General features: G+C 41.2%; 1 protein-coding gene across 3 annotated transcripts in view; it reads left to right on the plus strand.

Moving 5' to 3' along the window:
• Nucleotides 1-23715, plus strand: part of Smg6 (SMG6 nonsense mediated mRNA decay factor) — a 242328-nt gene that overhangs the window by 36535 nt on the left and 182078 nt on the right. For all 3 annotated transcript variants that reach the window (XM_021212036.2, XM_029545906.1, XM_029545907.1), the window contains exon 9: nt 17073-17134. In XM_021212036.2, coding sequence (XP_021067695.1) covers nt 17073-17134 — 62 coding nt within the window. The remainder of the gene's footprint in view (nt 1-17072; nt 17135-23715) is intronic.

Raw genomic sequence — 23715 nt, forward strand, 5'->3', positions numbered from 1 at the left:
AGACACACCAGAAGAAGGAGTCAGATCTTGTTACAGATGGTTATGAGCCACCATGTGGTTGCTGGGATTTGAACTCCAGACCTTCGGAAGAACAGTCAGGTGCTCTTACCCACTGAGCCATCTCACCAGCCCTGTAGAGTAGGTTTATTATTTATTGAGTGTATTGTGCAGTTGCCTATTTGAGAGTCAGTGAGACTGATTTATAACTTAGGAAAAGTTTGTTTTGATGTTACTCATACTTTAAAAAGCTTGTTCTTCTCTATGTGAGAAGTTGCTGTCTTTGGCCTTAGTGTCCAGATGATGTTGAAGATTGTGAGAATTTGTATGGTATACTTGAGAGAGTTGTTCAAAGCCAATGTAAAGATATAGTTTTGGCATCTCATGAATAACCTGATATCCTGACTTAAGCCAGAACTCTGGCGTTAGAGAATTTCCAGCATGGGAGAATTGACTAGGAAAAGTCCTCCTCTGGCTCCTTACCAAGTTAGACAAGGGAGCAATCAGCTGCTGAGCTGCAGCCAGCTGGCATGTTCGTGAGGGTGGACTATAAATTGTCCCTTAGGATCTAGTTTTTGAAGAGCCTTCCAATGAGGGTGAGTCCTGTACATTGGACCTGTGCGTCTGCAGCTGGGATGGAGGAAGGACTGTGCAGTAACACTGGCTGGTGTGTGGGCAGGAGACTGACTGCACCGGCCTTTCTCATGGTTTCCTCGACTGGTTTTGTTTCTGCCCTTTTTCTTGGGGGATATATCTATAGTTGTCTTGTTCTACATTCCTTCCCTTCTCTTAAACGTTGCAGAACTTCATCTGTCTACTTTGTTTTCACCGTTTAGGATATGATGTTTCAGCTAAGATGAAGAATATGAAATAGTTGTTTTCTTGGCTCATATTCTTTCTCCAGTCTGTGGACTGTTTTTGGCTCCTGAGGGATACTCTGGGTTTTTCCCATCTTGGAAGCTTTGTATTTTACTCATAAATATTTAATATTGAAGTTACTACTCACTTTTATCCTCCTGAGAATTAGTGTATAGACTCTAGGTCAGAAGGAATTAAAAAGATCCAGATCTGATGTATTATAAAGTATTATTAACAACACTTCTATTTGTAAGTGTCTCTATGATTTTTAAATTGGTTTTTTATCTGTGGATCTAAATGTATTAAGCATCTAATATAGGAACCATTAGACATTTGTCTGTCATTTATGCCTACAATTGTCATATTGTATGTAACTGATACAGCTATGTAAGTGACATATTGGTCACTGGTAGTATTACTTATTCATTTGTATTTGGTATACACTCACATTAAAATAAATAATAATTTTTGTGCTACATGATGCCACCTGTGGAAATTATGGTAGAAATTTTTCATGTTTTCAGTGCTATAAAATTAGCTAAGTGCATTTATGAACTTATTTATAGAGTAATTTGTTGTTGTTGTTGTTTTTTGAGACAGGGTTCTGCTGTGTAGCCCTGGTTGTCCTGGAACTCACTCTGTAGACCAGGCTGGCCTCTGCCTCCAGAGTGCTGGGATTAAAGGTGTGTGCCTCCACGCCTGGCCCTAGAGTAATTTTTTAATTGTAGAGAGGTTTTGGCTCAACTAAACTGGTAACTTCCTCTAATAACTATAAAGAACTTGCTGGAATGTATTTTGGGTCATAACCTTACTACTGACGACCTCTTTATCCTCCCACTCCAACTCCTCTTCCTTTTCTAAAATCGATTTTGTCTTTTGGCACACCTTTCTATGTTGCCTTAAATAACTGCCTTTATAATTTTATGTTGGCATTTTTCTTTTTTTCTTTTTGACCTATTTATCCAGTTATAAAAACTACTTTAGGGTTAATTAATATTTTCTGAGAGATTCAAATTTTCCTCCTTGTTCAGATAATCTCTACAGATATTAAGCTAGTAATTTTTTCAAGGCACTTCATGTAGGGAAGTAAATGATATTGGTCCTTCCCTCAGAGGTACATCATAGTCAGAGAAATGGATCTGTAAGTACCTAGAATGAAGTATTCCATAGGTATAGTGTTATAGATGGGGAGAAGGAGATCAAGGGTGATCAGAGAAAAATAGCAGAAAGATAGTCTGAGTCCTTAGATTTGAAGAGTGGAAGAGGTTCTTTAGGTAGATATGGGGGCTGGAGGTACAGGCTTAGCAGTTTAGAGCTTGTACTATTGCAAAGAACCCAAGTTCAGTTTCTAGAACACATGGTGGCTCAAAACCACCAATTCTAGCACCAGAGGAACCTGATACCCCTGACCTGAGGGCACTGCATTCTTATGCATATATTCATAAATGCACTTTAAAAAAAAAGCAGATATGGACAGCAAGGAACAATGTAGATAAAAATATGGTATAATTAAAAACTTCATGGAATCCTAGCATTGCAGTCTTTTTTGTTTTTGTTTGTTTGCTTTTTTTTTTTGTGACAGGGTTTCTCTGTGTAGCCTTGGCTGTCCTGGAACTCACTCTGTAGACCAGGCTGGCCTTGAACTCAAAAATCTGCCTGCCTCTGCCTCCCAAGTACTGGGATTAAAGGCGTGTGCCACCACTGCCCAGCCCTGGCATTACAGTCTTGTTTTTGTTTTGTTTTGTTTTTTTAATTTCATGAACGATATTTGAAAGATCATCTAATTGTGATCATATAATAGCTGATATAAAACCTAGATTATCTTTTTGAAAGATGTATTTATTTATTATATGTGTATGAGTACACTGTAGCTGTCTTCAGACACACCAGAAAAGGGCATCGGATCCCATTACAGATGGTTGTGAGCCACCATGTGGTTGATGGGAATTGAACTCAGGACCTCTGGAAGAGCAGTTGGTGCTCTTAACCACTGAGCCTTCTCTCCAGCCCGGCATTACAGTCTTAAGGTAATACCAGCTCCTCAGGAAGCTGAGGCATGTGGATTGCATTTTCATTATCAGACAATTAAATATTAAGACTCCCATCTTAATAAAATGAAACAAAAGCAGGGCATGTCAGAGGCACATACTTTTAATTGCGGAATTTAGAAGACAGAGGTAGACAAATCTCTGTAAGTTTGAGATTAGTCTGGTGTACATAGTGGGACTCTATCTCAAAAACAAACGAAAAAGTTGACCAAGTAGTTTAGTGATTGCTTAGTATGCATGAGGCTCTAGCCCTATGCTCCAGTATACCTACTTCCCACAAAATAAACAAACAAATAATAAGTAAAAGAAATAAAGGAAAAGGAAAAGAAAGAAAGGAAACCTGTTAGGGATGGCCATTGCTTGGATCGCTAGCTGAGTCTTGTTACTGGAATGTCTGGGTCACGTTACATTGATGAAGTCTAACCACATCTTTGGAAGTCAGGATTCATCACAGAGTGGACTGATTTGGCCCAGTCTTAGAAATGAATCCTTTAAATAGTTCTTTGCTTTATTTTGTGCTTTAGCTAAGGTTGACTCACCCTGAAGTCATGCCTTCCATCATTCTGGGAAGCTTTCAGAGGCAAACCCTGCTTGGCTTAGGAATAAGTTATGCTTTGTGTTGGAACCATGAGTACTACATGAGTAGTAGGACAGCATCTACTATAGTTTAAGAGAAAAGGCAGTTGGGATAAGGCTTCGGTGGATTTGCGTTTTTCTGGAGTGTTCCTTTCTGGGTTAAGTTGATAATGAAATTTTGAGCTGACATGTGCCACAAATCCCTGAGATTCTAGGTCCTAATTTGTATATGAAACTGTGTTGAGGCTGTTGACATTCTCTCTGAGGAATTTCTTTGGCAGGTTTCCCTTTAGACTTCTGGACAGATCTATAAAAAGTATGGCTTTTAACGTCCTCATAAGTGACATATGTCAGAAGATTGAAGAAGCCACGATAAATACCCTTTGTGCCCGTGTGCACAATGAGTCAGGCTTTCTAGAATGCTTTTCTAAATTTCTTCTGTTTCCACAAGCAAATTTCTTTATGTCTTTCCTAGATTCGTGTCTGAAATAGGGAGAGGTTTGGTATTTAACACTAGGACAGTTTTTAAAGATCTGTTTAGTCTGTGTTTGAGTGTTTATTTCTATCTGCATGTATGTTTGTGTACCATATGTGTGCAGGAGCCTATGGAGGCTGGAGGAGGGCACCAGACTCGTTGGAACTGGAGTTATAGACAACTATTAGCTGCAAGTTTGTACTAGGGACTGAACCCAGGTCTTGTGCAGGAACTGATGTGTTTTAACTGATGAGTCATCTATCCAGACCTACCAGTGCATCTTTTTGCTTCAAAGGGAGCTCCAAACTTTTAGCATAATCACCTTCTTTTCTACTGCTTCAGAATTAAAAGTTTTGGTGAGGGTTAGGACATATGGGAGTATTAGAATAAAAACTTGTAATTTTTAAAAATTATTTTATTTGGGCTGGTGAGATGGCTCAGTGGGTAAGAGTACCCGACTGCTCTTCCAAAGGTCCTGAGTTCAAATCCCAGCAACCACATGGTGGCTCATAACCATCTGTAACGAGATCTGACGCCCTCTTCTGGAGTGTCTGAAGACAGCTATAGTGTACTTACATATAATAAATAAATAAATCTTTAAAAAAAAAGAAATAAAATTAAAAAAAATTATTTATGTGTATGTGGTACCTGTGTGAGCATATGTGTACTACCATCTGCATGCAGGTGCCTGTTAAGGCCTGAGTGGTGTTAAACACCCTGGAACTGGAATTACAGGTGGTTGTGACCTGCTTGATGTGGTGCTGGAAACCAAATCCAGGTACTCTGTAAGTGCAGCACCCACTCTTAGCCAACAAGCCAGCTTTCCAGTCCGCAGAACAGAGGCTCTTGGTCGAACAGTAAATAAAAGGTTGCAGACTTAAAAATATATATGTATGGTAGTGTATAGCAGAAAAGGGTTACAATTATGAGTGTTATACAGGTTGGTAAGTTGTTATAACATGTTCTTGTGGTTTTATACTAATATCACTTTCACTCCTTCCTTTTTAGCTTCAAATTTAAATATTTCGTTTATTTTTAATAGTGACAGAGAGAGGGCATCGCAAATAAAGCAAGAAACAATTGATGTCTGTACTTTTTGATAAGAATGTTTTAAGATATACGATTGCCAGGCAGTGGTGGCGCACGCCTTTAATCCCGGCACTTGGGAGGCAGAGGCAGGCGGATGTCTGAGTTCGAGGCCTGCCTGGTCTACAGAGTGAGTTTCAGGACAGCCAGCGCTACACAGAGAAACCCTGACGGGGGGGGGGGAAAGAGAGATGAAGAATGGGGGGCTGGAGACAGATATGAAGAATGGGGGGCTGGAGACATGGCTCAGTGGCTAAAGCACTGGCTGCTCTTCTAAAGGACCCAGATTCAATTCCCAGCACCACATGGCAGCTCACCACAGTCTCTAATTCCAGTTCCAGGGCTTTGGGCACTATCACACAGACAAACATGGAGGTAAAATACCAATGGACATAAAAATAAATCTTAAAAAAAAAAAAAAGATAAAAAGAGAGATATGGAGGGAGACAGAAAGATGGCTCAGTGGATAAAAGGGCTAGCCACATGCTTAATAGCCCAAGTCCAGTCCTCTCGAACCCATGTAAAATGTTGGCTTCAGTAGTACTCGCCTATAATCCCAACATTGCTACAGCAAGTTGGATGGTAAAAACAGAGTTGTTTAGACCCCTAAGGGTCACCTTGCCTGGAGTAGTAGTATAGCAGCAGAAAAAAAATAGACTAATTCAGTCAGTGGACAGCAGGAACCAACCAACCAACCAACTAAATGGTGGAAAACTTAGAAAAGATAGAATTAAACCAAAGATAAGATCAGGACTGAGGTTATAGTATGATGGTAGAGTGCTTGCCTAGTATATGCGTAAGGTCCTGGCTTCAGTGTCCATTGCAGACAGATCTGTGCGCGTGCGCGCACACACACACACACACACACACACTCTCTCTCTCTCTCTCTCTCTCTCTCTCTCTCTCTCTCTCTCTCTCTCTCTCTCTGGGGAGGAGGGCGGGAAAAAGTGAATGATTGAAAGGTGTTCTCTTGAATTGATAGTTTGGTCTGGGAACAGCACAGAAAAAGTAAGAACTCAAGCCCATAAACCAACAAAGAACCCTCACTGAAAATAGGCCTAACTTCTAGTTACAGTGCAACTGGGTCTCATACCAACACTGCTGTGTTTTTTTCACCTTATTCCTGAACTTTGGCTGAGGGTTGGGAGTGGGGGTGAGGACATGGCCTGCCTGCTCCTAGATGTGCTGACTTCTGGACAGGTGGGGTCTAAGTTCGGCATTGGCATATTTGTAGCTTTGGCTCTGATGGCAGGCAAATGGCAGGTCATACCAGGCCTCATGGTCATCCTGTGTGATCCATTTTGATTCTAAGTTCTCTTTCTGCTGTTAGCTGCCCGTGAGGTACAGTTGCCTCTGTTGATAAAGAACAGATACAGAAGTTCACATCCAAACCTGAATAGCCGTTTTCAACTTGAAACACTTTTCCTAGAGTTGATGCACCAGAATCCTTCCCTTATTTGGTGCCTTGCTTAAATCTGAAGCTTGCATGAGGTTGCCAGCGCTCCCTGCATGCTGGTTACTTACTCTTTGGTGCCCGTGGCCGAGCAGTTAATAAAATCATCTTTGTAATCATATCTGTCCTAGCCTGGAGCTTCATTCTCCCTTGGTTCTTAGGTACCTTCCCCTCCCTTTCCTGGGAGGCTCTGGGATTTTCAGGTGTTTTGGTAGGTGTGTGGGCAGAGGTTGTGTTTACAGAGGTTTTATCTGAGTTGTGTACAGTCCTTTGGTGATAACATGTGTGTATACTTACATTCTTTGACTCTTGAAGAATGTTGTTCTTATTAATCATCAGATTGTGAATTTTTCAGGAAAAATTTTGAGTTTTAAAAATTTATTTCATTGTTGCTGTTGTTTTATTTCTACAGAAAATGGTATCCCCGCCCCCTTCCTCATCCTCCTTTTTAACGGGGGTTGGGGGAGGCTATTATGTACCCCAGGCTGATTTTCAGCTTCTTGATCCTCCTGCCTCAGGCACTAGTATTATAGACATTATCTCCATACCTGTATGGCATTTTCTTAGTGTACACTTGAGTGCTTCCAGCAACAGGTATAATATTATCTGGACTGTAAAAATGTATTTCCCTTAATCTGCAAAATTTCTCAATTAGTTTATTCTGATGGACACAGAGAGTGGCATCTGAGAGTATTAGGGGGTTGTAGTTGAAGTTTCTATTGGATTTTGTTTTTTACATCAACATCTATGGTGTCCTCTTCTGCTGAAGATTAAGAGTACAAATTTTGGAGCGGACTGTTTGCATTTTCCTTGGGCAGTTACCTAACCTCTATGCTTAATTTCCTCATCTGTAACATGAAAAATAGTACTTACCTCACAGAATGATTCAAAGCTAAATGAATAGTGCATATGAAGTGCTTAGAGCATTGCCTTATATATTGAAGATTCTATAGAACTTATTATCATCATCATCTTAATGGTGATTGAGTATGACATACATGCTTTGTTTGACTAGGAAAACTTGAGATACTAATGTCTGAGTATCTTTTGATATTTTTAACTCTTAAGAATCAGCCTTGTAAATCCAGTGTGTCCTTAGGTTGAAGGCCATGCCCAACAATCTAATAAGTGAATCAGGCATTAGGACATGCTGCTTTCTGTATGGCTTAAGGAGCTGGGCAGAGTACTAGATTGGATAGAAGCCTTTCAGTCCTTTGAACTGACTGAGCCGTCTTTGAGATCCTGAGTATTTCATTGCTCTTGCCATATGGTAACTGGGAATGATAGAGAAATACTAATCTTTTGAGCTAAGTACTTTCGTTCATTTCTCCATTTGCTCATATATCATCTGAAAACTGCTTCATCCTGGCTTAAAAAATAATGAATTCTTCAGTAAAGGAACAATTCAGTCTAGAGCTATAGTTTGCAACCTTTTTTTTTTTTTTTTTTAAGATTTATTTATTTATTATATGTAAGAACACTGTAGCCGTCTTCAGACACTCCAGAAGAGGGAGTCAGATCTTGTTAAGGATGGTTGTGAGCCACCATGTGGTTGCTGGGATTTGAACTCTGCACCTTTGGAAGAGCAGTCGGGTGCTCTTACCTGCTGAGCCATCTCACCAGCCCGCCATAACCTTTTAATACAGTTCCTCATGTTGTGGGGACCCCCAACCATAAAATTATTTTCATAACTACTTCATGACAGTAATTTTGCTACTATTATGAATCATAATATAAAAATCTGTGTTTTCCGGTGGTCTTAGGCAATCCCTGTGAAAGGTTATTTACTCCCAGGGGTCGAGATGCACACAGGTTGAGAACTTTTGGTCTAGAGTCATGTTTGTCCTTAAATATAATAGCTGTTTTAATTAGTGACAAAGAAATAAAATAAAAGTTACTTCCCCAGTCACACTAGCCATCTGTAAAGTGTTACTACCCACCCCCATGAAGTTAGAACATACATGATGGGGTTGGTGTGTGCGTGGTGCGCTGTGGAGGCCGGAGGACACCTCTGTGGAGTCCCTTTGCTCCTCCCACCTTTACATGGGTTTGGGGATGGACTCATGTTGCCAGGCTTGTATTGAAGTGCCTTCACTTACTGACCCCTCTCTCAGGTTGGCATTTTATTCTCATGTTAATTGTGGATATTTTTTTAAGTTCCTTTACTTGGACCGGGCAGAGTAGATGAAATTGTCACTATAGATCAGAATCCTAAAATCTACTTGGAACTCTTTTCTTTTGAATATCTTTCTCTGTGTTCTGTCTAATTACCTTCTGCTAAGATGATTTAAGTTTGCGGAGACAGTTATAGACAACAGTAAGTGTGAGCTTTCCCTGCATGGTTGATATTAACATCACTCGCCCATCTGAGTGTAATATGTGGACAACATATTTAATCTTTTAAATCTATCATAGGTTTTTAGCAGCCACTTAATACATGTATTTTAAGAGCTAAGAACCACCCTAGGCCATTTAAGGACATTTGAAAGAGGAGCTGAGTGTTGGTGTTGCACCCCCCTAATCTCAGCACTTGGGAGGCAGAGACAGGGAGAGCTCTTGAGTTTGAGACTAGCCTGGTCTATAGTGAGTTCCAGGACAGGCAGGGCTACACAGAGAAACCCTGTCTGGAAAAACAAACAAATAAACAAACAATACAAGACATTGAAAGGGGGGCTGGAGAGATGGTGACAAACACTTGCTGCTCTTCCAGAGGACTTGCTTTCAGTTCCCAGCACCCACATGGTTGCTTACAACAGTCTGTACATAACTCCAATTACAGTGGATCTGATGCCCTTTTCTGGTATCCTTGGGCACCAGGCATGTGTGTAATGTGTATATATGCACACAAGCAAAATACTAATGCATGTATTAAATAAAACAAATCTTGAGGAAAAGCATTGAAAGGAAGTAATTTATCTCTTAAAATGAATTCACTGTTGCATTTAGCTTACCTTTTTTTAGGATTTCTCCATAGCTCTGGACTTCTGCTGGTGGTTATATGCAACTACACTGGACTTAGAAATAGGGGTCATGGTTGTCTTTGTGTGGAGTGATCATCCAAAGTCCTTCCTGTCTTTCCCTTACCTCTCTGACTCCATTGTCATTGAGTGAATGTCACTGACATGTTCAAGGCTCTTCATGGGCCTTAAGATCAAACTCTGTCAAAGGCTTTTACAGCATGTCCTTGCCTGCCAAACCATCCTGTAGAATCACTCACCCTGCCATGGCAGCCTGCAATATATTTCTCTTGTGAACATCACTTATGCTGTCTTCTTTGTTTATACCAAGACCTCTTATCTCCTCCTATACCAACTACTTTCCTCAGACATCAAATTTCATCTCTCCATATCTTTTGAGACAACTTTTTTAATGCTTCTGCTCTTTATTTCCACAGTGTCCTGTTCTTCCCTAGTCATGATTTCTACCTTCTTGACAGTTTGTATGTATTGTTTAGTACATAGAAGGTACCTGGAGAATTTCTGTTGAGGGATGAGTGAATAGATTAATGAATATGTTGACAGTATGAGAAGGATCTCAACATCTTTCTTACACTCTGTCAATATATTCATTGACAAGATTTTGTGACTGGGTTTGTGTATGTGCTCATGAAAACCTTTTTTCTGCCTCCCTGCCTGAAGACAGCATAGACAGAAGGGGTTTCAGCTCCTCTACTATTTGAGTAAATGGGCATGAGAGTCCCCAGACGTTGAGAAGGATGAGTCAGAAAGAAAATTCATTCAGAAAGTAAGCCAGTCAGAGCAACAGTGCTGCCCTTTGGTTGAACTTTCTCTCTCTTTTTCTAGATACCTTGAGATTCTATGCTTGGTGGCATTTTTGAGCAGTTTGCTGCAAATTGTCAAACCAGAGTATAACGACTCATAAATCTTAGTCTGATTCTTTCCCTTGCTTTGGGATGCTTTTGAGATGGTCAGGAGGCATCTAGCCTAAGTGTCTTCTCTTTCCACCCTGCCACTTAACTTGATGGTAAGTATTTCTACCTGCATAGATCCATCTCATTGGTCCAGAAAAGGTAGTTTTAGAATGCCTATTTTTAAATTTTAAATTCATATGGCTCAGGTCCTGCTGTCTCAGGATCTCTCTGTGAAACTGATGCTCAGTTACAGCTCATTGAGCTGCTGTGCCCAAATCAGATCAGCAGTACTAGTGTATCAGAGTCCTTGCTTGTCCTCAGCACTGCTGTGGCTCTTTGCTTCAAGTAAGGAATGCATGTGTTGATTTAAAAATCAATCTACCTACCTACTGTGTGTGTGTGTGTGTGTGTGTGTGTGTGTGTGTGTGTGTTGTGTGTTGGGGGAAACAACTTGTAGGAGCTGGTTCTTGGTTCTTTCCACTCACCATGTTGGTCCTGGAGATTGAACTCAGGTTCCATTCTAAATATTCATTAAGGTTTATTTATTTTTACTTTTTAAAGTATGTGCACATGTGTGCATCGGTTAGAAGTGTTAGAGTGACCTCTGACGTGGGTGCTGAGATTGAACTGTGACCCTCTGGAAGAGCAGTGCATACATACCACTGAGCTGTCCTTCAGCCTACGTTGGTTTTTAATTTTTCATTCTGCAGGTATTTAAGTCATATTGATTAGCTCACCTGAGCTTTTTCTCTTATCTGTATTCTAGAAAGGATGTTGAAAATAGGCTGGTTGTGGTAGGGCAAGCCTTTAATCTCAGCACTTGGAAGTTAGGAGAAGGCATATCACTGAGTTTCATCCAGGCCAGTCTTTAAAAAAAAGAAAAGAAAGAAATCTGAAATACTACTAAATAGTTTTTATTTTTTACTAATGGTTGCTGTCCTACAGAGAACATACGGTGTGCCAGACTCTTCCTCTCTTTATCATCACTTCCTTAAGATCTCACTTCCTCTCAGACTTTCCTTCCCATTTTGTGTACCCTCACATCCTCTGCTTCCCTGTGAGTCCAACCTATACAGAGGCATAGGGATGACCTTTGATTGACTGCTCCAAAGTCCTGGGCATTTTACTTAAGGTACTCTTGAAACTCTGCCTCCCAAGTGCTAGGATCACAGGTGCGCGCCACCACGCCCAGCCCGGAATTCTTTTATTTGTATTTTAATGTTTTCATTTATGAGCTAGGTAATTTTCTAGTAGAAACTCCACTTCTCTCTCTGTCTCTCTGTCTCTGTCTCTGTTTCTCTCTCTGTGTGTGTGTGTGTGTGTGTGTTGGGGGTGACACTACTAACAAAATATACTTGAGGCTACAATTACAAAAAGTTTTAGAAGTAATGATCTTAGCCAGGCAGTGGTGGTGCATGCCTTTAATCCCAGCAGAGGCAGGTGGATTTCTGAGTTTGAGGCCAGCCTGGTTTACAGAGTGAGTTCCAGGACAGCCAGGGCTCCCCAGAGAAACCCTGTCTCGAAAAACAAAAAAAACAACAACAAAAAAAATCAATGGCAGATTTTATTCTGTAGAACTACTCATGCACCTAATATCCTTAGTATCTGTTTGGGGTACGTTTGGAATCTACGATGAGTTGGCTTTAGTCCTGAATTGAAAAGATAGTCAACACCTCTTCAAGCACTGTCTCTAGGGACTCTACCCAAGAAGTATTTTTAGTTTCTGGTGAATAGTAGGTATATGTACAACAATGATCTAGAGGCAGTTGGTTCACATGCTTTCTCTACTTGAGTGAGACTATCTAGGTGTGTATTAAAAATAAGTTGCAAAGGGCTTGGTGGTGTACTCCTTTAATCCCAGCACTTAGGAGGCAGGTGTGGACAGATCTCTGTGAGTTCAAGGCCAGCCCATTCTACATAACAAGTTCCAGGTCAGCCAGGGTTACATAGCAAGACCCTGCCTTGAAAAAAGGGGCAGGGGAGGAGGGCTGTAGAGATGGTTCATTGGTCTTCATAGTGAGTTTCAGAGAGCTTGGCTCTTTTGCATAGGGCTTGAGCTCAGTTCCCAGAATCCATGTCAGTGAGCTCACAAATGCCTGTTAGTCTAGCTGGCCTCCTAGGGCCCTGCATATGCTTACACAGACATATACACATAAATAAAATATAAAAATAAGTTGCAGAGGTGGAAATCAGTCTGTGGTAATATGTTGGAGAGAAAAGCTCATACTAAAGTTTTTCTGACTTAGAAAAACTTGGTTTCAGTTATGAATTCTTAAGGGCCACCCATAATCTTATTCTTCAAAGAGTCTGAGGCCAGTCTTAGCTACTACCTAGTGAGACTCTGTCTCGAAAGGCTAAGGGCCAGGAATGCAGGTCAGCAGTAGACTACTTGCCTCCGATGTGCAAGGCCCTGGCTTTGATTCTGTGTTTTTATTTGTTTTTGGAGTTCTCCAAAGATCCTGCTTCAGCGTTAGCTAACCTCATATTGTCCCTTGTGAATGTAAGACTTCATTTTGATAAATGTGTAACAGACCTTCTCCATCTGGGTCGCATGCTTTATACCTCTATAGTACACCCACATTTTTACTTCCTTTCCTAATAAAAGTGGTTTTGGTGATAACAAAGTTAGGGTAACAGATACCTTAGACAGAAAATAAAGCATTAGTTCTCAACGTCAGGGAGAAAGTATATACTTTCAAATTAAAGTTTTCTTTAAAAAAACAATGTGCATGTGGCACACACCTTTAATCCCAGAGCTCCTGGCAGAGGCACAGAGGCAGAGAGGCAGAGGCAAATGGATCTCTGTGAGTTCCAAGACAGCTACATAGTGAGACTCTGTCTCAAAACTAAACAAACAGAAAACCCAAAAAACTAGATTCTGTTAAAATATATAATAGTAGCAAATGTAGATATAAGGGTCTCTAAAAAACAAAACAAAACAAAACCCTAGATGTAATTAAAATATAATAGTAGCTACCATGGATTCAAGTGATGAGGTAGACTTAATTTGTCTCTCCAGGACAGTCCTTTAGGGAGTATGTATGGGTAGCGCCAGGATGTTCCACACCCTTGGGCTTTCACTCGACTCTAGGAGCTTTCAGGTTCAGTGGTCCCTATCCTTTCCATAAAGAAAACTTCAAAGCACGGTTGTATTGCTTTTCAGTTGTTCTCACTTATTCCCCATCGTATCACCTAACACGTTCTGTTTCTCAAGTTAAGAGAAGGGTCTGAAGGCCTGCATTAAACTGCTAGCTCCAGTTTAAAGTAGTTTATATGTTGGGGTTGCCTTAGGGCTTAAAGGATGACTTTAGACTTAAATTAGTCGAGTTACTAACTTTTCTTTTCTCTTCTCTTCTCTTCTCTTCTCTTCTCTTCTCTTCTCTTCTCTTCTCTTCTCTTCTCTTCTCTTTTCTTTTCTTTTCTTTTCTTTTCTTTTCTCTCCATATCTTATTCCCAGTCCCATCCACCATCCGACTGTTCCACATCCCACACCTCCTTCCCACCCCAGCCCATCTTCACGTGGATGTCCCCAGCCTCCCCCCCCCCACCTGATCTCTAAACTCCCTGGGGCCTCCAGACTCTTGAGGGTTAGGTGCCTCATCTCTGAATGAACATAGACCTGGAAGTCCTCTACTGTATATGTGTGTTGGGGGCCTCATATCAGCTGGTGTATGCTGTCTGTCTGGTGGTCCAGTATTTGAGAGATCTAGGGGTTCTAGATTAATTGAGACTGCTGGTCCTCCTACAGGATTGCCCTCCTCCTCAGCTTCTTTCAGCCTCCTCTAATTAAACAACAGGGGTCAGCTGCTTTTGTCCGTGGTTGTGTGCAAACATCTACATCTGACTCTATTAGCTACTTGTTGAGTCTTTTGGAGGGCAGTCATGATAGGTCCCTTTTTGTGAGCTCTCCATAGCCTCAGTAATAGTGTCAGGCTTTGGGACTTCCCCTTGAGCTGGATCCCACTTTGGGCCTGTCGCTGGACCTTGTTTTCCTCAGGCTCCTCTCTATTTTCATCCCTTGTAATTCTTTTTTTTTTGTTTGTTTGTTTTTTTTGTTTGTTTGTTTTTCGAGACAGGGTTTCTCTGTATAGCCCTGGCTGTCCTGGAACTCATTTTGTAGACCAGGCTGGCCTCAAACTCAGAAATCCACCTGCCTCTGCCTCCCAAGTGCTGGGATTAAAGGCGTGCGCCACCACGCCCGGCTATCCCTGTAATTCTTTACAGTGACAATTATGGGTCAGAGATGTGACTGTGGGATGGCCACCCTATCCCTCACTTGATATCCTGTCTTGCTGGAAACACTTTTTTTCTTACTAAAATATCCTTTACATGTAAATATAAGCAACTTATAGAGGATCTCTTCTATTTATGGATTAGCCTGTGTGATTGAAAGCTGTGAGAAGTGAAATAACTAGGTTAAAATAGGAATAGATAATGTATACCTTCCTATCTGAAATTATTTCATACCTATGGAAAGGTTGTAAGCAACAGGGTGTGTGTGGTGTTTGCCTAGAATCCCTAGAGGGAGGTGGATGTGGGACAATTGCAAATTCAAGGCCAGTCTGGGCCACAGCAAGAGCAGTTCTGAAGGGTTGGGGAAAGAACTTAGGGAGGCTGGGGCAGTTGCCAGAGATATACTATACCAGGTAAATTGTCTGTGTGTAATTAGATTCAAGTCTGTTTGATGGAAAGCCAGTCTGTTCACACTACCCTTCTCTATTGCAGACTCTTGAGAGCTGTACTCTGGTCAAGGCTTTGCTACTAATTTTGGTAAAAGCTGTTGGTAAAACCTTTCCCACTATCCCTGACCTTGATAAAGCATGCTGTAACTAGCTTGAGCTTTTAAACTACATATACATCATTTAGTTCTTTAATTGCTGTTCAGTATAATTAATGCACTAAAGGCAAAAATAAAAATGGAAGCTTTATTCACCAAGTTTGATGTTGAAATCATTGCTGCATCTCATTTCTGTATAAAAGAGATAGAACTGCCATAATTTTATTGGTGTTATGTTCTGCAGGCTGATGACCCAGTAGTTTTTATTCTTTGGGGGTATACTACCCAGGGCTATTGAATTTGTTCCTTATTCTAATAGTTTTACCCTCTTTGCTTTTATTTTTTTACATTTATTTATCTATTTGTTTAGTCCATGTATGTGTGTGGGCTTGAGTGTACATCTGGAGATCAGAGAGGAACATGTGGGAGTTGCTCCTCTTCTTCTACCATGTAGGTCCTGGAGATTGAACTCGTGGGTTGCCAGGCTTGGTGTCAAGTGCCTTTACCTGAGAGCCATCTTGCTGATCCACTGGTTCCCCACTTGAAATAAAAATTTCTTTAAAAATTTAAAAAACGTTTTGAGGCAAGGGCTCACTGTGTAGCCCTGCTTGTCCTGGAGCTCACTCTAGAATAAGCTTGCCTTCGCCTCAGAGGTCCCCCTGCCTCCCGTGTGCTGCTGAGTTGTGTGCAGTGCCACTCTCAGCAGAAGTCAGCAACTTCAGCCTTCCCTCCTGGCAGACCACAGGGTACTGTTTGTAGGAGATCGGGGAGGTAGTGATACTGAGTCTTTAAATTGTCCCTACTTGGGGCTGGAGAGATGGCTCAGTACTGACTGTTCTTCCAGAGGTCCTGAGTTCAATTCCCAGCAACCACATGATGGCTCACAACCATCTGTAATGGGATCTGATGACCTCTTCTGGTGTGTCCAAAGACACCTACAGCATACTCATATGTATAATGTAAATACATCTTTTTCTTTTTTTAAAATTGTCTCTTTTTTCTTTGGAGTTAGTTCACTTTGACTCCCCAGCCCTCTCTTTATTTTCCCAAAGAAATTATTTCAGCTTAGATTGAGATGGATTTTGTGGGATCTTTGATTCAAGATTGCAAACTGGTGGCTCTTAGGCTACATGTGGTTGGCAAATGAATTTGGGACTTAGCTAATGTTTAAATATATTTTATTTGTATCTAATACTTAAAAAGCCAGAGCACTTTACATTAAAAAAAAAAAAAAAAACAAAAACAGAACAAAACCAGCAACAGCCCATATTTCACTTCCCAGCTTGGTTCCACATAGAACATTTGTTGGGACTAGAGAGTAACAGCCAGAGGTCCCTGTTGTCACCACCAGCCTACTTTATGCCTGGCCTCTGTAGATACCCTAATCTTCAGTCCAGATCCAGAACTGAACTCCAGTCTCAAAAGTTAGTAAAGTATTGGGGAAGCCACCTTAGTGATAAATACCTCAACCTTATTGTCAGAGACCTGCTTTCCTACGTGGGTGGAACAACAGTGCATAGGTAGGATCAGGAATTCCTCTAAAATTGTTGTTGCTCCATCTCTGTCAGAATCTAATTTCCGTTATTATGGAACCAGTAGCGGCTTCTCATCCTATAGAGAAGAAGAGGTATCACCCTCTCTGTAATCTGCTCAGTTCAGAAAAACGACTTCCATTTCTGCACAAGGGTGCCACTGCCAGCAGAGGGTGCTGTCCACTCACTGAGTCTTGTGTTGTACTGGCTCAGCTGAAAGGCAGCTGTTGGGCATGTGCCCTGGGTCTGTGTGAGAGTTTGGGCATGTCCATTTGGTTCCCATCCCCAGTGCCCACCCCTTTAGACCCTGGCCAGGTTATTGTGTCACTGGGGACTGTATTCAGTAACAGGAAACTGGGGAAAGTTAATTGTTTTCTCCTCTCCCTTTTTCCCATGCAGCTGAGCAAAAGGTTCACCCTCAGTTTTCTCCATGCCCATGGGAAGCTGTTTACCCGGATTGGGTAAGTGTGCAGGATGTTTATTTTATTTCCCTACATTACAAGTCATTTTGGAATTTAATATTGTTAGCAACTAGCCTGTGTTTGTAACTGAGGGCACAGGGTGTGAATTCTTAGAGGCCTCCACCTTCTCTTCATTCTCTTTCCTACTGTGTTCATAAAATTTGAGAAATATCACTATCTTTGTCTTTCCATTTTTTCCCCCCTTTCTTTTCTAAAGCCATTCTTTTAGGACAGTCTTTCCCAGTCCCCTCCTCTTGTCCCTCTGGGTTTCTGTTGCCTGTCCTCTCGCTTAACTCCCAGGAAGTCTGAGATAGTCGTGCTACATCCTTGGGTGCAGCTTCCAGGGGTCCTCCGTGGGGAAAAATTATCTCCTAATCTTTCCTCAATAACAGAGTAACATTTTCCTTCCTCTGTGTTCTTCTGACCCATCCAACTTCCTATGCACTCAGTCCCCTGTGCCACATTGCTGATCTCAGTAAATCTCTGTAAGCCCCGGGGAAGGCAGTGTGTGCAAAGCCTTAGGGCTTTCTCCCTCAGTCCCTGGGAAGAGTTTTGAATGTCCCTCTGGGCAGCAGAAGAGTTTTCCTGACAATGCAGAACTCATCGTCTAGAAGCTCCACAGTGCCTTCCATGTCAGGGGGGGGGTGCTGAGCGTCTCTGTGTAGGAGTAGAACTCATCGTCTAGAAGCTCCACAATGCCTTCCATGTCAGTGGGGGGGTGCTGAGCGTCTCTGTGTAGGACCTCCATGGGTAAAGGACATCAAAGTAAAGAAGCAGCACCCCTTCTATAAAGGTCTCTCTGTGTAGCCCAGGCTGGATTAGAACTCGGCACCTTTCCTGCCTCAGCTGTCCAAGATCTGGAATTCCCAAGAGTCCCACCATGCTTGGGCTCCTGTTGGTTTTCACTCTTTTTTGAATTAGAGGTTTTATTGTGAGCTGCCCTTTGAGCTGATTGGCTTCACATTGCAAGTCTCCTGCTGTGGCATTTTCCTTTTCCTTCACTGCCATGAACTTGTAAGGTTCCCTGTAATTATAGAGGTTTTCTGAAGAGAAACAGGAGTCAGGTCAGCTTCCATATACTCTGTGTTTACTCTTTTGAGATGATGGAAGGCTTTGTATCCTTCTTGAAAAGCCATTGCCCTGTTGATTGTGAAAGTGTGCTTCACATTGTATTCCTCTGGCATCATTTTGGGCAAGAGTGATAGTCATGGCCATTTCAAGGATATTTTAGATTCTGAAATGACTTGAGATCATTGGAGAAGTGCCAAAAGATAAAAGTCTCTACCATCAGAAATAAGTGTGGAGTAATTTATTTGGGAAAAATAAACTGTGTATGTTAGTTGCTTCTAAGTTCTCCCTAGCACCATCAACATATGCTCCAGTGGAAGAAGCTTTGTCTAACTCAGCTGTATCCTGAGTGCTCAGTTAACAGTTGTGTGGATGAAGAAATAAGCATTCTAAGAAAAAGACAGATTGGAAAAGGCCAGAGAAAAGTATCTGGTATTTCAGTAGGTTCTAGTAGACTGCAGCTGGTCTTCAGTGCAGAGCTGCAGTTATGGTGGTAGCCGACATGTTCAGCTGATGAGAGAACAGGAAGTACTAAATGCACAATTAAAATAAGCTGATGCCTCCCCTGTTAGCTAGCTTCTATGGTTGCCAGTTTCACCTTTCTCTTCCTACCTTGCACTCAACTCTGAAACTCCAGTTCCCTTCTTTGTTCCTCCTTTCCTTTCCCCTGCCCCATCCCTGTCCCCATCATGTAGCTCAGGCTATGTGTGAAGTTCTGATCCTTCTTGTGGCCACCTCCTAAATGCCAGGTTTATACTCACACACCCACACCTGCTTTCCCCTTTCCTCTTGTGCTTGTCATTTAGACTTCCCTAGACAATTTTGTCAGTGTCCAAGTTCACCAACTTCCAAACTGTTGACATTTTGAGCTTTTGAGAGCCTGTATGTTTGTGGCACATTTCTATACATAACAGTCACATACTCTACTCCCAAGTTGTGATTAGAACTGTCTCCAGGCAAATGTTCCTTGGGGGGCAGAGTGCCCCTTGTGGAGACCTATGGTTTTAAATGTGTCTTGTTCATCAGAAACATGGAACTGGACAGCTGGTATAAGTCTTACTTCAGAATATATGGTAAGAATATTTAGGATTTTTTTTTATCATATTAATGTTAGTTATATTTTATTTCTCTTTTAAAGTTCTCATATTTAAGCACAGATACTTCGGAACAAATCTGGGGGAAAGCTACAGTAATGATTAAATACTGGAAAAGAGGACTAAGGATGTAGTTCAGTTGGTTTGTTTACTTGCCTAGAGTTCAGGAAGGCCCAAGTTCAATCTCCAGCACCAATAAAAACTGGGTGTGGTGGCATTCCTATAATTCTACCACTCAGATGGTAGAGGCAGAAGGATGAGGAGGTCAAAATCATCACTGGCTATATGGCAAGTGTTTTGCCAGCCTGGGATACATATAAGAAATGGGGGAGGGGAGGGGAGAGGTGGACACAGAGAGAAAATGAATGAATAAGTAAAATTCATTTAATTTTCCAGATCTCTAATGTTCTTGAATATAACATGAGTTGTCAAAAAGTTAATCCTGGGTTGGTGAGGTGGCTCATTGGATAAAGGTGCTTGCCATAAGACTGATGACCTGAGTTCCATCAACAGGTAGAAAGAGAGAACCCACTCTGACCTCCATCCATGCATTGAAGCACATGTGCTCCAACACACACTCTCTGTCTCTGTCTGTCTGTCTGTCTGTCTGTCTGTCTGTCTGTCTCTCTTTCTCTCTCTCTTCAAAAGAGGAAAAGAGTTGATCCAGTTTTTGTCTTTATGAAAGGTAAGACATGGTCCTTTTCAATAAAGAAAACGTCTATCAGTTGTAGACATACTTCACTCTCTGAATGAGTATTCCTATAATACTGTTCTTGAGATAAGAGAAAGTAACATTCCTATTGTTAAAAAAAGGAGAAGGGGGCTGAAAAGATGGCTTAATGAGTATAGAGAGCTCTTGAAAGAGATGCTGGCTTTATTCCCGGTACCCATGTTGGTATTATACACCTGTACTGTACCCTATAACTCCAGCTTCAGGGAATTGGGTGTCCTTTCCTAACCTTTATGGACACATGCACACATGTGGCGCATGCGCGCGCGCGCGCGCACGCACGCACACACACATAAGATAAAAAAAATAAGTTTTTTTAAAGATTTATTCTTATTTATATGAGTACACTGTAGCTGTCTTCAGACACACACCAGAAGAGTACACTGAATCTCATTACAGACAGTTGTGAGCCACCATGTGGTTGCTGAGAATTGAACTCAGGACCTATGAAAGAGCAGGCAGTGCTCTTAACTGCTGAGCCATTTCTCCAGCCCTCTTGAATAGATTGTTGCTAAGGCTCATTCTAGTCCCTGTGTTCTGTAGCAATATTGTGTTTTCTCTCATCACCCTGTGACATGGTTTAATTAAAAAAGTTTTTTTTTTTTTGTTATTCCTGTGATATTTTAAGTTTTTAAAGAGTTAAGAAGTTGAGAAAAGTTAGGAATCCTGATTCTTTTCTGCAGAAAGTGTTGCCTAGCCCAGCTGTGTCCTCACCATCTGAGGAATTGGGCCTGCCCTGTTTGTTAGTCATTGTCTGAGGCATTCTGGAGTCTGGGTCCCAGTATTGTCTGAAAGATTGGTCTCTTGAAATTGCAATCCAAACAAGACAAGCTGTCCCTAGAGATCACAAGTAAGCCATGTAAGTCAGTAAAGTGTATGCTCTGAAAATTATCCGTCTTCTTAGATTTGGAAGAATAGGGGCTGAGTCCTTGGACCCTAGAAGAGAGTCAGTCAGGGCTGCCTGGAGGCCTTGATAGATGCTGTCCTGTGAGTTGGGTGAGACCTGCACTTGGCCTCAACTGAGAGAGGTCAGAAGCTGGCAACTGGTAGCATAAACTCTTGAATTATGACAACTAAAATAATTTTGCTTCCTCTTACTGCCTTGGTTAAAGTCACCACTCGAGTTTGTGCTTGCTTGCCTTAGCATGCTATTTACACAGCTTCAAGGCCTTGGAATGTAAAGACCTATTTATTTATTTTAGACTTGAGTTCTTTAAAAATCAAGTATTTGTATTTTAATTTATTTGAAAAATTACTAAATGTCTTTAAATACCAAACTCAGAAGTATTCATGGTAGAGAAACTTTTTTATATTATACAATGTACATTGTAAAATATTTAGAAAACTTAGCAAAAAGAAAAACATTACTCAGATTCATATTTGTTTGTTTTTTTTGTTGATACTATATAACTCTGGCTATCCTGGAAATCACTGTGTAGAACAGTCTGGTCTCCAACTCAAAGAATTCTGCCTGCCTCTGCTTTCCAAGGCAGATCTAAAATTAAAGGCATGAGCTACTATACCCAACTAAGTTGCTCATATTCTTAATAGCCAGAGATAACTGAATACCTTTAATGCTTAGTGTACATTTGAGGGTCATTGTGTGTGTGTGTGTGTGTGTGTGTATGAATGAATGAATGAAAGTAATCATATTAAACTGCTTTACAGTTATTCACTGGATCTATGTTGAGGTTTCTCACATGTGAGAAGAAATCAGTGGCAACTTTATAGGTAGTGCTGTTGGAGGTGCTTTTTGTTGGTTTTGGTTTTTTGTTTGTTTTTTCATTTGTTTGTTTGTCTCACACTGTAGTCCAGCTGTTCTTGAACTCCATAGCTAGCCCAGGCTGGCCTTGAATTCACAACAGACCTCCAATCTCAGTTTATCAAGTTCCCAGGTTCTGTATGCCACCATACCTGTCTCTGCAGTGTCTGGGCCTGTTTGGTGCTTCTGACAGTTTCTGTTTTCCTCCTCTTTTTCCTTTATTATTGTTGCTTGTGTTCTTTCTTCTTGTCTTAAATTTTATAATTATTTTGTAAGTAACATCCAGAAACTCATAGAAAATACAAAGCTATAGCTAAGATTAATACTTCTCTCCACCCTGCCCCTAGCTCATCCCTATCTCCATCCTTTGCTTTCCGAAGAAAGCACATTAGACATTGAGTTATATGTCCTTCTAGGCCTTTTTGCATGCTTACGTATGTATTTGTGATAACATAATTTTGTGGGTCCCCTCTGCTTTTGTTTATTGTTTATTTTCTTTCAAGACTGGGTGTTACTATCTATCCTCCTGTCTTGGCCTTCTCATTGCTAACGTTTCAGGTATATGCCACCGTGTACAACTTTGGGTTTTGAATTTGTGTGTACTTGTACACAGACAATGCACTTTAAATATATGTAAATTATATACCGTGATTATGTAAGTTTTATTATAATTTTTTTGTAAGTACAAAAGTACAAAGATACTTCTCAAAGAAAAATACATGAAACTACTTATAGTTTCAAACCAAAATAAGGAAGAATTTTTGGTTATAAATCTTCGAAACAGATTTGTATTCATTATTGAATCCTGAAAAGATGACATTTTGTTTGTTGTAGGTTTTATTTGTTTGTCTGTTTTGAGACAGGGTCTCTCTCTCTCTTATAGTCCTGGTTGTCCTGGAACTCACTGTAGACCATGCTGGCCTTGAACTCACAGAGCTCTTCCTGCCTCTGCAAAGGTGACTTTTAACTACTTTTTCCATTTGTTGCTTAACAACACTTGATTTTGTCTGAGTAACTCCCCTCCACTACCACCCAGCAGTTTCTCAGTTTCTCTTTTTAAGACAGTCTCCTTCAGTAGCCCTGGCTGGGCTAGAACTTGTTCTGTAGATAAAACCAGCCTCAAACTCACAGAGATCTGCCTGCCTATGGCTCCTGAGTTCTGGGAATGAGCCATATTCTCTTAGATTTGATGTGTGAGACTAATCTACATTCTTAACCATTGATTCTTTAATTATGTTGTGCTAATCCAAGGAAGATTTTTGGGGGGGGTTGTTTTAAGTTTCTGAAAGAAAGAATGTGAGCATTTGACTTGTGCTCCTTTGAGACTTTAGTCTGACTATGGAGTGTTAATGGATCTGTCTCAGTTCCTACCCCAGGGAAGGGGCTTCCTCAGACACATGTCCCACTGGATACTTGTGTCCTGTCATTCTGTGCTGGTCCTCTACTGCCTTTCAACACAGAGACACATGGCTCTGAAATGCCCAGCATGGCTCCTTTTCTTGCAGAGTGAGCTCTGCTCTTCTTGTAATGAGAAGTCCTAGCCCCCTCCCCACCTATGGCCATCTAGAGAGAGGGCTGCACAGTGTCAGGATTGAAAATGAAACCTTTGTTAGCCCATGGGGAAAAATGGATCCAATCCAGCCACAAACATCACTCCCTGCCATTCCTAGTCTATCAAGAGTTTTAGCAGCTCTGAAGATTTTTAGAGGGAAACAAGTTTTGCTTTGTTTTGTTTTGCTTTGTTTTGATTTGGGGCAGGCACTTAAAATGGCATAGGGGGTGGGGAAAGTAAAGCCATGGCATGTTTTGTGCCAGTGAAAATGAGGACACTTGAGCAGAGACAGACTAGAGTAAACTGTGATTGGCTTGTAGCTGTGCCATGACTTCTGGGCACCAGAGGGTCAGCAGTACAAGTTACCATCCAAAG

This window comes from Mus pahari, chromosome 14 (assembly GCF_900095145.1).
Source record: "Mus pahari chromosome 14, PAHARI_EIJ_v1.1, whole genome shotgun sequence".
NCBI lineage: Eukaryota > Metazoa > Chordata > Mammalia > Rodentia > Muridae > Mus > Mus pahari.